Below are 13,654 nucleotides of genomic sequence, written 5' to 3'. Positions count from 1 at the left end.
CATTAACTGACTAAAGTAACTTTTATCTAAATGTATTTCATATATTAGTTTATCTTGAAATACTAAAAACAACATTTATATTTAAATGAAAGCAATTTGCATTAAAAATATATAAGTGAAAACTAAAAATATAATTATATGTTAGTGATACTAAAATAATAATGGAACAAATCTAGATATTTTTTTTAATAAAGGCAAATGAGATTAATTTATTAATTCATTATTTTTAACATTTTTATTTATTTTTGTTTTGCAATAATTTATACTTTCCAACACTGAACAGTATTTGTTTTGTACTGATTGATTGATTAATTAATTCAATTATTAATTTCTTTTTTCTTCTTTTGTTTAGTTTTTTTTTTTCTTTCTTTGCAATTAGTTTTTCTATATAGCACTCGATAGTAATCTTTTTTTCTGATTGTCTGGTCAAGTTTAAAGTTTTAGTAGTTTTAGATTTTTTCGTAACATTTTTTAACACTGCAAGGCAGAACTTAATTTAATTATAGCTTATATTATATTTTATTTGTATTTTCAATCAAAATAAATATTTAATTAAAACACAATTCAGTTAAAATGATTTTAAGTATTAAAACAAAAAAAAAGAAAAGAAAAATGCATTTAAAAATGTGCGTCTTTTTTCCGTTTTCTTTTTTCTTTAGAAATTATTTAATATTACGTTTCTTTAGAACAGTTTATATCCCTTCTTCTGTCTATTAATATTTAAGTGGAGTGGCATTGCAGCGATGGAGACCGAGGACATGAGAAGAATGAATGAGAGGTCAGTGAAAGAGTGAGCTGTGTATTGACAGAGGGTCAGAACGAGAAGGAATCCTCAGGCTGATGGATGAGAGCGGGTCTTTGAGAAGAGACAGAGCAGCAGACACAGGAGCGCAGAAACAGACAGATGGTTAGACGGATGAGTGGACGGACGGTCACACTGCTCAGAGCGGGTTCGGGTGAGGGGTCAGAGTTCACGCTGGGTTTAGGGTCACCCTAACAGACACAGACTGATGAGCCGAAGGAATCTTCTTGAAACACTAATCAACGTTTTCACAAGTTTTCTGATACTTTGTCAGCCTGACAGATATCATAATTCTATCTATCTATCTATCTATCTATCTATCTATCTATCTATCTATCTATCTATCTATCTATCTATCTATTCGATCGATTGTTACTTTTTCTGTCATTCTCTGTCTATTTAATGTCCTGTTTGTCTGTTTATCTATCATTCTCTTATGGTCTTATCTTAGTCTCTGTATATCCATTATTCTCTCTGTCTATCTGTGTATCGTTCTAGCGTTCTGTCCTTCTGTCTATCATTATATCGACCGACCGATCTACCAGGCCAATATAAAGAAAGTCTCAGTCAGGTAGTTTCAGGCTCCGGACTGCAGTTTTTCCAGAGATCCCTGAGGGAACTGGAGTTTTTAAAGACTTACAGTAACTGAAATCCATCTACTCCTCCTCTTTCCCTCTCTCCTCCTTCCCTTCTTTCTCTCTTCTCCCTGGTGTGCGCTTTGTGCTGTCTGGCAGCAGATCAAAGCACATTTGTGAATGTCACCCATGGGTATGGAAAAGGGAAAAAGAGAGAAGGAGAGATCGAGAGAAATGAGATAAACCATTCATTAGTGACAAACTAAACTCCGACCATTCCGTTTAATGTGGGCATAGTTCAAGACTTCGGCATTTATGAGTATTCCCACCCCTTTCTCCTCCCCTTTCCTCCTCTCTGTCATCAAGTGATGAGAAATGAAAAGAAAGGTAGTTCTTTGGAGTCTTATTGTTGTTTTTAGTAAACATACATCCGAGTTATATCTGCTGAATCTATAACTTACACACACATCATATCATAACACACTGACTGTCAAAAAACAGTGCAAGTGCAAAGCAGGAGAATTCACAGACTCTGATACAACTTTATAGAGCAGGGACCGGTAATGCAGATACTGATGTACAGATATCACATTGTAATTTAACTATGCATTTGTGCGAAGTGAAGGGCAATAAAACTATGCTCTTGGTAACAGTTTCTCTGTATGAGTCTTTAGCAGTGACTCATGCTGTCAGATTGATTCAATGCACCTTTCCTTTAGCCTCAAGGGTGAGTCTGAGAAATCACACACACACACACACACACACACACACACACACACACACACAAGAGTAAAACACTATTAAAACTGTTGAGGGTCATAGTCACTCATGATTACAGTAGCTAAATCATGATAATTCCCATTTGATTATAGCACTTCCTGTGTCCTTTATCTGCTCCCGTCTCTCTATACTGTGTGAAAATCTGCTCTTACTGGCTCAGAAACATTTGCATCGTCAAGGCATGTTGTAACTCAAGCAGTTCATTTCCTCAGGTTCAGCATAACCAAAACATCACTCACACATGTACCACACTGTGTTTGATACAGCAAATGTGAGGGAGGCGGGAGAACCTTGCTTTAGGACTTCGTCTGGGCTGCGTTTTCGTTTCTGTTGAAGCATCTTTAGAGCAAGTGTGCTGCAAAATGAACTCACTCGTGGCATTCGCTGTTACTCTGAACTTATTTGATCTCCGTTACCTGCCACAGGGACATTTCTCATTACCAGGTGCAAAGGAAATGCCCTATGGGCTGGGTGGGCGGGACTTCCTGTAGCATACCTTTTTTTTACTGTAATCCGTCGCTCCAACATAAATCCCTCACAACAGTCAAAACTGGGTAAAGGAAGGTGACGGCTTTACAGGTAACCGCTTCCTGAAATGTGACTGAACTCAGGTAGCCGTTTGACTCAACACTGTTAACTGGGCCTGAGATTCAATTCCTGTTAATCACAAAATTCCACAAGGCTGTTTATTTAAAAAAAAAAAAATTCTTTTGGCTAACTTGAACATTATTATGTAGCAGGTCTATTTTTGAAATCATTTGAAACTATTTTTGTAGACAAGACAAGATTCCATCTGGATCTGCTTTAAATCTTGCTGTGGTCCCTTTGGTCTTTCCGCACCTTTTTACCATTTATGTGAAGAAAATGACCTTCAGAAAATGCCATATCTGTCTGAAATGTGTCATTAGTCTATCGAGAATGGGTTAAGTGTGAGTCTGCGGGGTTTAGGAAGTGAGGAAAAGGAGGACAAACTTATGTAGTGTCACTGTTTCACCGCTGGAAATAAGACGCACGCTCCAGCAGCTGGAAACCATTTACTTCCAAAGATGCTTGGGAGTGGAAACACACACACACACACACACAGAGAGCTACTGCAGTTACATAACATGAAAGGTGAAGTGAATAACAGACAAAAAAATGGTAAATCGAAACTTTAAACATCCAACTTCTGATAACAAGTTGTTGCTGGTTCAGAAACCAGGTTGAATGTTATGGTTTCATGTCAATCAGGAACCAGTGTTTCAGCACTGGCAGGCTACGTGATGTCCCTTCTGTGCTCTATGAATCCATAAGTAACCGTATTATATAATCAAATTTAGGGGAGGAATGTAAGTTGAGGTGTGTGTGTGTGGTCTTGTGTGGATTACTTTAAAATGCAGGGCTGTTTATGAGCACTGCTGTTAGTTTGGGTGTAATTACAGAGAGATGTCCTCCTGTGTGTGTGATTTGAGTTTTAAACAGGATTCTGTAATAACACATGCGTGCTGGGTTGCTAAGAGTACAGTAATGCTGGTTTTGATTATTAAAAAGATTTAACCTCATTGACCTCTTTTGTACTTTGCCCTACTATAATTAAAACGGCAGCGCTTATGGCATGAACCGTTCAATGGACGACTCGGGGGCAATGAGAGCGTAAACGCCTCTACATTAGGGCAAGCCCGCCACCTAGTGTAAGTATTACGAACTGCAGAGTAAGTGGAGAATAGTGAGCATGCGCAATTTGATTGAATGGGAAGAATTGCAGCGGTATTAAGCATGAAAAATATATATATATATATATATTATATTTTAAATACTATTACTATTACTAATACTATTACTTTTCTGCATTAAGATTACAGTTAGTTGATGAACTTGATGAAGCTAATTAACTCCAGTGTGTAAATTTGGAATAAGCTATTTAATTATAATAGAATAAACAAAAAAATTATAATTATAATGAAAAAAAAAAAACTCTAAAAATAATATAGCTAAACAAAAAATGTAAATTGAAATGTGAATTTAGTCTATTTTCCACTGATTAACTCTTAACATGCATGTAGGGCAATAGATAGAACTAATTTTAAACCCGTTTTCTTAAAATCTGAAATAAATAGCTGTGCTTACATTGTATGAACACAATAATTGAAGAAAACAGAAGATTTATGCTGTTTGAATTTATTTCAGGTTAATTTGCATGACTGCATCTTAAGTGCTTTGGAGAAACAAAACCGTTTTTTTTTTTTAATTTCCTCAATTTAAAGAAGAAAACAAAATGTTTACATTTCCTTTGCATGTCAAACCTCATGAATCTAGAAATTAAATGTGTCAATTTAGTGACTTGTCCATCTTCCATTAAGATTATTTCAGTTTGGTGCATACGAGTGTGCTCTAGAAGGCTTTAAAGAGCTGGTTAGGTAGATAGCCGAGATGAAGGAAGGAAGTTTGTGCCTCTCTCTCTAGATTGGCCAGTTCCTGTACGGTCGGAGCCAGTATATCCACATGGCCCTTATAGAGACCACCTGGAGTTTGTGAGAGGAAATAAACACAGAAATAAGTAACAGGTACAATAAATGGAAGCATACAAACAGGACGCCTGTGAGATACACTCACCCCCTGCAGTCCTGCGCTGCCCATAAGTCACTTTGCCATCAAATTCATCCACAGGTACTTTAATGTCAGGTTCACACTGAGTAATGGTGCATTTCAGATGTTCCTCAATTTCTGACAACAACTAAAATGGAAAACAGTTCAAATGAGTATTCAAATCTTCTTCATGTCATGTACATTTATCGAGTGTGTTCTCACCTCTTTCTCGTTGTACCAAATAGTACATCCTCCATTCTCTTTGAGTCTAGTGTTATAGCAGCCTTTTCCTCTGTTGGGACAAACGTGGTACCACACCTGTGTGAATCCCACAAAGACACACAATTAACGCACTAAAGCATTACATTTCTACATCAACAGTTCTGCTTTACTTCCAGCTTACCTTCTCCTTCTCCATAGCAACCAGTGATATAGCCAAACCCATCCTGTGATGACACCACCAATATTAGTGAATGATTCAAATGTAAATGCAGACTAATGATACGAGATAAATGCTGCCTGCTACCTGTCTGCTCTGCCGACTCTTCCAATGCGATGAACATAGTTCTGCTTCTCATCTGGTAGAGTCACATTTATCACTGCAAAACAGAAAAGAATGTATTTTTGAAAATTGTATATATATATATATATATATATATATATATATATATATATATATATATATATATATATATATATATATATATATATATACACACACACACACACACACACACACACATATATAAAAAATTACAAGTAGCCATTTTTTTAGGAATAAAATTAAGGAATATTTATATTAAATATTTATATTAATATTAAAATTAAGGAATAATTATCCATTAATTAATTCTATTTATTTTTATTTTACTAAAATATTTAAATTGCTTTATTAACAGTCTATTTTGATTGAAACATTTGAATATGAGTAATATTATAATTTTATTATCATTACTAAATGTTATATAATATAGTATAGGATTATATAATAATAATAATAATAATAATAATAATTATTGTTATTATTATTATTAAGAAAAATAATATATAATAAGATTAATAATTTAGCTATTATTTGGCAAAAAACAAACGATCATCAAAATATGTATTTGGTTGCAGGAAATGTAAAAATACAAAATGATTGGTATCAGTCATTGAAAAAAACCAAAAACAAAAAACATTGGAAAACATAATTCAGAAAACAGAGAAACTGTTCTTACCATAAGGAACACCATGAATATCGATTCCTCTTGCAGCCACATCTGTGCAAATCAGAAACTTCACTTCCTGTTTCTAAAGTAGGATGATGAAAGGATATTTCAATAGACTGAAAGTTACACAAAATAAAATAAAAATAATCTATACATATTTAAATACTTTTTTTTTTTTTTTTTTTTTTTTTTACCTTGAACCGTTCCAAGTTATATTTGCGCTCATTTGGTTTCCTGTCTCCATGAAGACAGACACAAGAAAACTGGTGTCCTTTCTTGTCTGGACCTGTAGGAAAAGCCAAATGTTTGAATTCAGACTTGATGGCATATAATGGCTGTTAGATAATAAAGCTAAAAGCCCGAGCTGTGTGCTCGTCTCACCTCCTCCCTGCTTGATTAAGTACTGCTCCATATTGTCACAGTCGATCTTTGTCCTGCAGAAGATGATGGCCTGATCCATCTTATGCTCCTTAATGGCTCTGATAGCATACTCTCCCTTCAGAATCTTAATGGCCTCTGACCACATCTCTGATAAAGCCATATAACATGATTCACTGAAAGACCTTCATATCAGACCAAATCAAAGTCCTTTTGAAATGTTCACAATTGTTAATATGAAGCAGGAAATATTCAGATATTTCTCCATAATGTTCTTAATGGCAGACAGCTCTTACCTTGAGTGCCGGCTCCGGGTCGTGTGTCATCCTTAGCATGAACTTCATCAGTCTGTGAAGACACAGCATTAGCGATTTACACTTTTACAAATTTCTGGAGTTTAAAAAGGCAGGATGAAGCGAGATCTTTGTTAGTGTTAAATATATATACCCTAATGTGGTTCTTCCCCAGCCTCTCCCACTGCTTGTCAGTTTTTGGGTTGACCGGTACCACCACGTGATGGACCGTTTCTGGAACAGAATCTTCTCCCTTCAGATCCACCCATGTGGGGAAATGCATGATCTTCTCCGAGAGCTTCTTCACATCAAAGGAGTGCAGCGTAGCAGAGCAAACTATCACCTACAACACATATTTGGTTCATGAAGAACTGCAGCTGAAAACTCTATAGAAAGTAGAAATCTAGAGCTTTGATCACCTGGAGTCTTTTTCCATCTGAAGTGACTTGTGGGATCTGGTTATAGACCCTCATGATGAAGTCAGTGTAGCCAGCTGAGAGGAGTCCATCCTGAACACATTTAATCAGACATAGATTTTAAATGCACTTTCCCGTATGTTCAGATACATTTTTCCTAGAATCTAGACAAACTTTTACAAAATGAGGTAAAAGTTAAGATTACAGTAAAATCAACAAGCATGCTACAATTTATGCTGTCCCTAGAATGCGTAGTTAAGCTAAAGTGTTCCTTTAAAACTACTGTAGACTTGTATGAATTGAAGTATTCAACATACACACTCATCCATAACCAGGAAACGGACTTGGGACAGATCCAGCTTTCCTGTGGATATGAGATCATCCAGTCTGCCAGGGGTCCCAACCACAATATCAACCTAAAAGGACAATGAAGTGGAAAAAAAATAATCTCTAAATTCTATATTACAATCTATGGCAGGGGTCTTAAATCTTTTTCAGTCCAAGGCCACGTTGTAGACAGAAAGAGAAAGCCGGGACAATGCACACATATCTTAGAAAATTTAGTGTTGCCTTTTAAAACCTGGTCCGTTGTAACTTTTATATAGCACTATATTAATATATTTTAAATGTCTGTTACAATGCTTTGAAAGGCTATCAAAACAATCATTACTGTACTGTATTTAATTTTATACAGTTAAAACAGTTTTCATAGTCATTCAGAGTCAGAGTTTATTATTATCAATGTTGGAAACAGTTGTGCTGCTTAATATTTTAGTGGAGAATATTTGCAATATTAGAAATTTAATTAGAAAATCTGAACATAGAAAGTGCAAAAGAACAGCATTTATTTGAAATATAAATCTTTTGTAACATTATATCTATATGTCTTTAAAGTCAATTCTACATGTTCTTTCTGAATAAAAGTATTTTATAGAAGTATTAAAACAATCTTGCACTCCTAATTGAGTATCTCACGAAATAATATTTTGAGATTTTGAAAATAAGATTTCTACACTTACTCCGTTTTCTAGAATGGCTAGCTGTTCTTTGGCAGCCACTCCTCCAATGATCAGAAGATCCCTGCAAAAACATTATGATGATCAGTTCATTCCAAACCTCTCAGCGGACACTACTGGAAGTCACCGCAGCTCTTCTGTTCTCTCAGCTCACCTCAGTTTGGGGTTATCAACATATTTCTTGAACTGGTTGACATTATTGAGTGTTTGTTCAGCCAGTTCTTTAGACGGCTCAATGATGAGAGCTCTGGGGGCGTTAGAACTGGATTTGACCTGACTCACTTTAGCACTGCCTGAGGACAAATACACATGACAGACAGAATGCAAGGAAACATTAATACAAGCCCTGCAGGCAGTGAAGAATGAATATGGTTTGAAGCTCACCCGTCTGGCTGGATTTAACCACATGACCGTCTAAAGCCTGGTTCAGGCCCGCATATCCATCCTTAGGTTGGTTTTTGAAAGGTTCATCACCGTAGTTGAATTTCAGTTCAGCATTCTGGGTTTGATTGACATAAATGTGCATTTAAAGAAAAGCTGGTTTGAACGAGAAATGTTACGTCGCAACAACAAGCTGTGTATGTGTCAGATACCTTCAGCACACAGGAAGCAAAGAACGGCTGGTTTTTTATCTGTGGAGGGATCTCAAATGCTAGACCTAGATCATTACCTGTGAAAAACAAACAGGAATCAGTCACAGTGGCTTCAATTGGCATTGGGGTTGCACAGTATACTGATATTATAAAAAAATACTCAATGCTTACCTTTTAATTGATCATATTTATTTGAAACATAAATTTTATTTTTGTGTAAACAGTGACAATTGTTTAGAATTCTTTGTCGAACAAATTCTAATTTTTTTGTGACACTATAAATATCTTTATCACTTTATATCAATTTATTTTATCCTTGCATTACTGACCTGGTACGGTAGTAGTGTATAAGTTTACATTATGAATTATTTTACATAATCTGGATGACAATTCAGGATGGCTCTGCACAAATTATTCACTAAAACATTTCAAAAGCTTAAATTTAAAAACAAGCCTTACCATTTTTAGAAAATGACACTTGGCCTTTATCCAGATCTATGTAGCATCCGATGGTGTCATGCATCGTGAACTCCTGAAAAAGGCATGAACGTAATCATGTAAATCTGTCAAAACTTACATCAAATGGTAAATCAAAATACCAAAATTCATCATGCCTTACCTCTCCATAACTATCAAACTGCTTATTGTGAGATTTCTTTCCAGTTCCTCCAAACCCAAATCCGTATTTGTCCGTTCCTAAGAGAGGGTAAAAATAGAATCCCAAACATTATTACTCCTCAAGTAAGGACTTAAACGGATCAATATAAGGAGGTCATACAAAACATACCCAAGTCCAGTGATGCCTGGGCAGTGGACCAGCCCACCCTGCACAGCCCTTGATCGTGACAGGCTACTTCATAATAATACTTCCCTAGAGAAAAAATAAACAGAGTAAATCTTTTGAGGAATCATTTGATTTGGAAAGTAACAAAATACAAAAAAAAACCCATGTTTTCTTACCTTTTGTGACTGCTTTGGTGGAACGACAGCCATGCCACTCTTTGAACTCTCTGCTCTGACAGCACAGGCCATCTGGACCAATAGCTGAAGGAGAAAAACAAAATGTAATACAATATATATTTTGTTGCAACTAGGAAGTGGAAATAAGCTTTTAGAATAACAATGAAGAATTCAGAATCAAACCAGGTAAGGCCTTTCACGTGTAAGGGTTAAACACTTACCAAATGCAGAACTTCTGTCATAGGGGTTCATCTGCCATTTATTGAAAACTACAAAGGACAAGAAATTCAAAAAGACAAATCAGTAAGTTAAAACCAAAAATTTTTGATAGCAAATATCTGGACTTTAGTTTCTGAAATTACTACAGCAGTCTCAATATACTTCAGGTACATTAGATAATTGTTTACTGACGAATGCATTTCTTTTTTGGATTATTAAAGTTTCTATAATATTTTATGCATTCATATTTTAAATCAGATTTTATTTATAAGTTTCATTATTTTGTGATGCTGTATTTTTTACATTTCTATTTAGCTTTAATTTACTTTTAGTTTTACAATTTCAGTATTTTAATATAATTGATTTAGATTCCAAGACAACATTACTACATTAAGTTTTATCATTAAAACCTAAGTACATTATTCTTTATCTATCTATCTATCTATCTATCTATACACACACACACAGGCCTTTCTCCAGAAAAACTACAATTTTACATTCATCCTATAAGAATTTTTACCCATGGAAGGTCAATGTGAACTAAGAGCGGTTATAAATGAGTTGATTGCTGCTATATAGAAAAAGGTTTAATACCTGCTCCTCCTGTCTTTACAGCACTCCGTCCCTTCTTCCCCTCCTGCTGGTCTTTAAGGGTCTCATACACAATTTGGATAACCGGAATACTGAAGGCCTACAAGACCACAATAATTTTGTGTTTACATTTCACTGCTCCTTTACATATGAAATACTGCTCTGATGTATTGTGGTGTCCAACATTTAAAAATATCACTAGCTTCACACTTACTCCAGTTTTTCCGCTCCCAGTTTCAGCAGCCTGTCAACGTAAAAACACAAGTGAGCACAGAGGTGGTGATCTCTCTCTCTCACTCACTCACTCACACACACACACACACACACACACACACACACACACACACACACACACACACACACACACTATACTGGATAGTGATCTTACCATGAGCACATCTCCTCCGCCTAGAATCAGTGGGATGGATTCGGCCTGAATGTCTGTTGGCAACCTAAAAGAAAGACATTTAACTACTTCAATACTGCACAGATAACTACCTCATTAATACATCTACTTGTCTGTGTATATTAAGAACTATTAGAAACTGTCTATCTCACAGCCAGTCCATTTCTTCTACCGCCTGTGCAATTTCAGGCATCACTCCCATTTCTATAAGGCACAACGACAAAATGTCAAGACCGCGAATAGTTTAAACACACCCAGTAAACCACTAAATAAATATTCTGATAGTTTTACTAAAATGTTGACAGGTAAATCTCACCGCCGAACGCTGCCATGGTGTCAAATCCCTGCGAGTCTCTCCACCGGATATAACGTGTGCTGGTTTAGACAGAATGCTGCGTAGAAACAGCGGTCCGTGTGGATCGCGCTTTCGCACTTCAGTTCCGTCTTTTTTTAATTCACAAAAGAAGAAAAAAACTTATATTACCACGTATATTACGATAAAAAAATATTAAAACAACGTTTTAGTTATGAAAAACGCTTGGTAAACAACCTATATTTTATTAGTCGAAAAAAATAAATAAATCAGCGGTTCCTTCATATGTACCTCGCAGACCGCCGTAGTGTGACGTGGGCGCAGTCCAGTTCATTGAAAACATGGCAGGTGATATTATTCAAGAAGACGAAGAGGAGAATATTTTATATGATTTACTCATTAACACAGAATGGCCGCCCGAAACAGATACGCAGGTTTGTTAAAATATATGCGCTTTTTTAAACCAAATGGTTATTTGTACCCGATGTAATAAAATATTACGTGTAATTAAGCAGATCAGTTTTGCTCAAGTTATTTTGAGCCACGTCTTCAAGTTCATCATCAACGTCCAAGGCTTATTTACTTGTAAACAAAATTACATAATACATATCATTATTATGATTTTTTTTTTTCTGTATATTGTCAATTATAATCACTGGCTGCAGTTTTGAGGAGGAGGAGGTTCAAGTTCAAACTTAAGGACTGTTAATTTAACAGCCTGATGACAGCTGATAAAAACAGCCTTTGATATCATTCATAGACTTTGAGTTTGTTTGTTTTAATTTTTCAGCTGCGTGGACTGAAGGAACACAATTCTTCACTCGTTGCAAAGGCAGTAACAGGTAAGAAGTGCAGAAATGAAACGCAGCAAGTTTAAAAATGTTAATGCAAACAGAATATGTCTCAGAAGTTATGTAAACCGTAACTAATTTCTAGGTAGGCAGCTCACATGCTTATTTCCAAATCAGCTTTGCAGAGAACAGTGTTTCAGTATGAGTATGTTTATTTGGCAGACGAGTTTACACAAGATAAAATAACCTCTGAATAATACAAGAGCTGATTCTAATCACATCTTATTTAGAGATTTATGCCCAGATCAAGTTGTTTATAAATCTGCTTATGTTTTCAATGGGGATTCTGAGGATTAGTTTGTTTTTACACAATAAATATTTGATCTACTTATGCATTTAATTTTTTAATACAACACCAACTTTCTATTAAAATTAAATGCCTTGTTTCGTGGGCTTTAGATTATTTATTTTCTATTCAGTGTTATACTGTCTTTTATATATCATTATAGCCGTAATAGTTGTTATAATTAATGTTTTTAATTAAATTAACACATTCTGTTTTCATTTGAGTTTTAGGTTAAGATTTAATCGCTTTTTTGTGTCTTTTGGCATTTTTATTAGTTCATTTTTAAGAAATGGTTTTATATAGCTTTAACATTTTTAGAACTCATTTACTTTGATACATTTTTACTACGTTAGTATTAATTAATTTTGTTAGTTGCCGAGGCAACAGGTTTTTTTGTTTATTTTTTCAATCTGATATTTATATTTGAACCGTTTATTTCAAAGGCAATTTTTTATGACTAGCTTTAGTTAAACGCACGCACACACACACACACACACACACGCACAGGTTATTTATCCAAAGTCTGTATAAGCTGGTTTGCATTGCCCAACTGTTGCACTGTTGCCTTAACTTGGTGCAGAGATTACTTAATAATAGCCAAATATTTTGTCTTTAAAGGGCCCTTCAGGTTTTTTCTGCACTATCTTTGGTACAGGTGAGATAATGTCTTCTTTCTTTGCTTTTTATATTTACAGTGAATGTAACAGTAGCTTTGTATGTAGAATAGATATTTAAATAATATAATACCATATGCAGTACCTTTTAGAAGTTTGGGGTAGATCAGAGTTTTAAATGTTCTTAAAAGAAGATTCTCATGCTCACCAAGGCTGCATTTATTTAGTAAAAAGTACTAATGCTGTAGTCTATTTTAATATATTTCAAAAGATAATTTATGATGCCAAAGCTGAACGATCAGTTCTGATCTTGAATGGCATTTATATCGTGACAGTATCAAGGAAACAAATTAGCATGTCTCAGTGCCAGTAATATTTTTTTTTTACTATATTTCAGCCCCTCCAGTTCAACTCTGCCACCTGGACTGGTTCGCCTTGCAACCAAACAGTTGAACTGGCAATTGGTGCTGGCAAGGTAATGCCACCTGTTTCTGACCTACTGTATGCAAGCTTTTTAAAGAGCTTTAGTCAGTCTATTCCAGACGAGTTTTGGCAGGTTCTTCAGCGATGAGAAAAGCACTTCAGCGTTTCCTGCGTATTGATCATCCACACCTCATTGACTCTGCATTGCTAAAGGGATTGCTAAAGTGATACCATGTTTCACAAAAAAATCATTGGTTTGCGTCCCCTAATTTAGACTCCTTTGTGTGTGGAGTTGCTTTAGGTTCATTATAAAACTGCAACAACACTGTTTTCTTGGATTTTGAAGAAATCATTCGTTTGTG

General features: G+C 35.3%; 2 protein-coding genes across 3 annotated transcripts in view; one reads left to right on the top strand and one right to left on the bottom strand.

Annotated features, from left to right (window-relative positions):
- Nucleotides 1-4,298: 4,298 nt before the first annotated feature.
- On the bottom strand, nucleotides 4,299-11,242 carry ddx1 (DEAD (Asp-Glu-Ala-Asp) box helicase 1). Its single transcript, XM_043220574.1, has 26 exons — nucleotides 11,122-11,242; nucleotides 10,958-11,009; nucleotides 10,788-10,851; nucleotides 10,614-10,643; nucleotides 10,403-10,499; nucleotides 9,811-9,858; nucleotides 9,590-9,673; nucleotides 9,417-9,500; nucleotides 9,249-9,325; nucleotides 9,089-9,161; nucleotides 8,630-8,706; nucleotides 8,421-8,535; nucleotides 8,191-8,329; nucleotides 8,040-8,100; nucleotides 7,338-7,436; nucleotides 7,024-7,113; nucleotides 6,759-6,947; nucleotides 6,608-6,659; nucleotides 6,315-6,461; nucleotides 6,128-6,219; nucleotides 5,943-6,015; nucleotides 5,249-5,321; nucleotides 5,126-5,168; nucleotides 4,945-5,040; nucleotides 4,750-4,870; nucleotides 4,299-4,658 (listed from the first exon to the last, which is right to left on the bottom strand). The coding sequence occupies exons 1-26, from the start codon at nucleotides 11,135-11,137 to the stop codon at nucleotides 4,528-4,530; spliced, it is 2,223 nt and encodes a 740-aa protein (XP_043076509.1). The 5' UTR covers nucleotides 11,138-11,242; the 3' UTR covers nucleotides 4,299-4,527.
- A 184-nt stretch (nucleotides 11,243-11,426) lies between these two features.
- Nucleotides 11,427-13,654, top strand: part of nbas (NBAS subunit of NRZ tethering complex) — a 134,550-nt gene continuing 132,322 nt past the window's right edge. Inside the window, exons 1-4 of one of the 2 annotated variants that reach the window (XM_043219622.1) lie at nucleotides 11,427-11,552; nucleotides 11,909-11,960; nucleotides 12,874-12,910; nucleotides 13,267-13,344. In XM_043219622.1, coding sequence (XP_043075557.1) covers nucleotides 11,460-11,552; nucleotides 11,909-11,960; nucleotides 12,874-12,910; nucleotides 13,267-13,344 — 260 coding nt within the window. In that variant the 5' untranslated portion in view covers nucleotides 11,427-11,459. The remainder of the gene's footprint in view (nucleotides 11,553-11,908; nucleotides 11,961-12,873; nucleotides 12,911-13,266; nucleotides 13,345-13,654) is intronic. The other variant, XM_043219623.1, reaches the window with a different exon arrangement.

The sequence above is a fragment of the Puntigrus tetrazona genome, chromosome 20 (genome assembly GCF_018831695.1).
Source record: "Puntigrus tetrazona isolate hp1 chromosome 20, ASM1883169v1, whole genome shotgun sequence".
Lineage (NCBI taxonomy): Eukaryota > Metazoa > Chordata > Actinopteri > Cypriniformes > Cyprinidae > Puntigrus > Puntigrus tetrazona.
Note: the sequence above shows the minus strand (reverse complement) of the source record. Positions and strands in the feature narration are given on the sequence as shown.

Excerpts from the sequence above, each read along its gene's own strand:
- ddx1 (XM_043220574.1), bottom strand. Across the intron at positions 8,536-8,629 it reads TTGCTTCCTGTGTGCTGAAG|AATGCTGAACTGAAATTCAA; the intron begins GTATCTGACACA and ends AATCAAACCCAG. Across the intron at positions 7,437-8,039 it reads TAGCCATTCTAGAAAACGGA|GTTGATATTGTGGTTGGGAC; the intron begins GTAAGTGTAGAA and ends TTGTCCTTTTAG.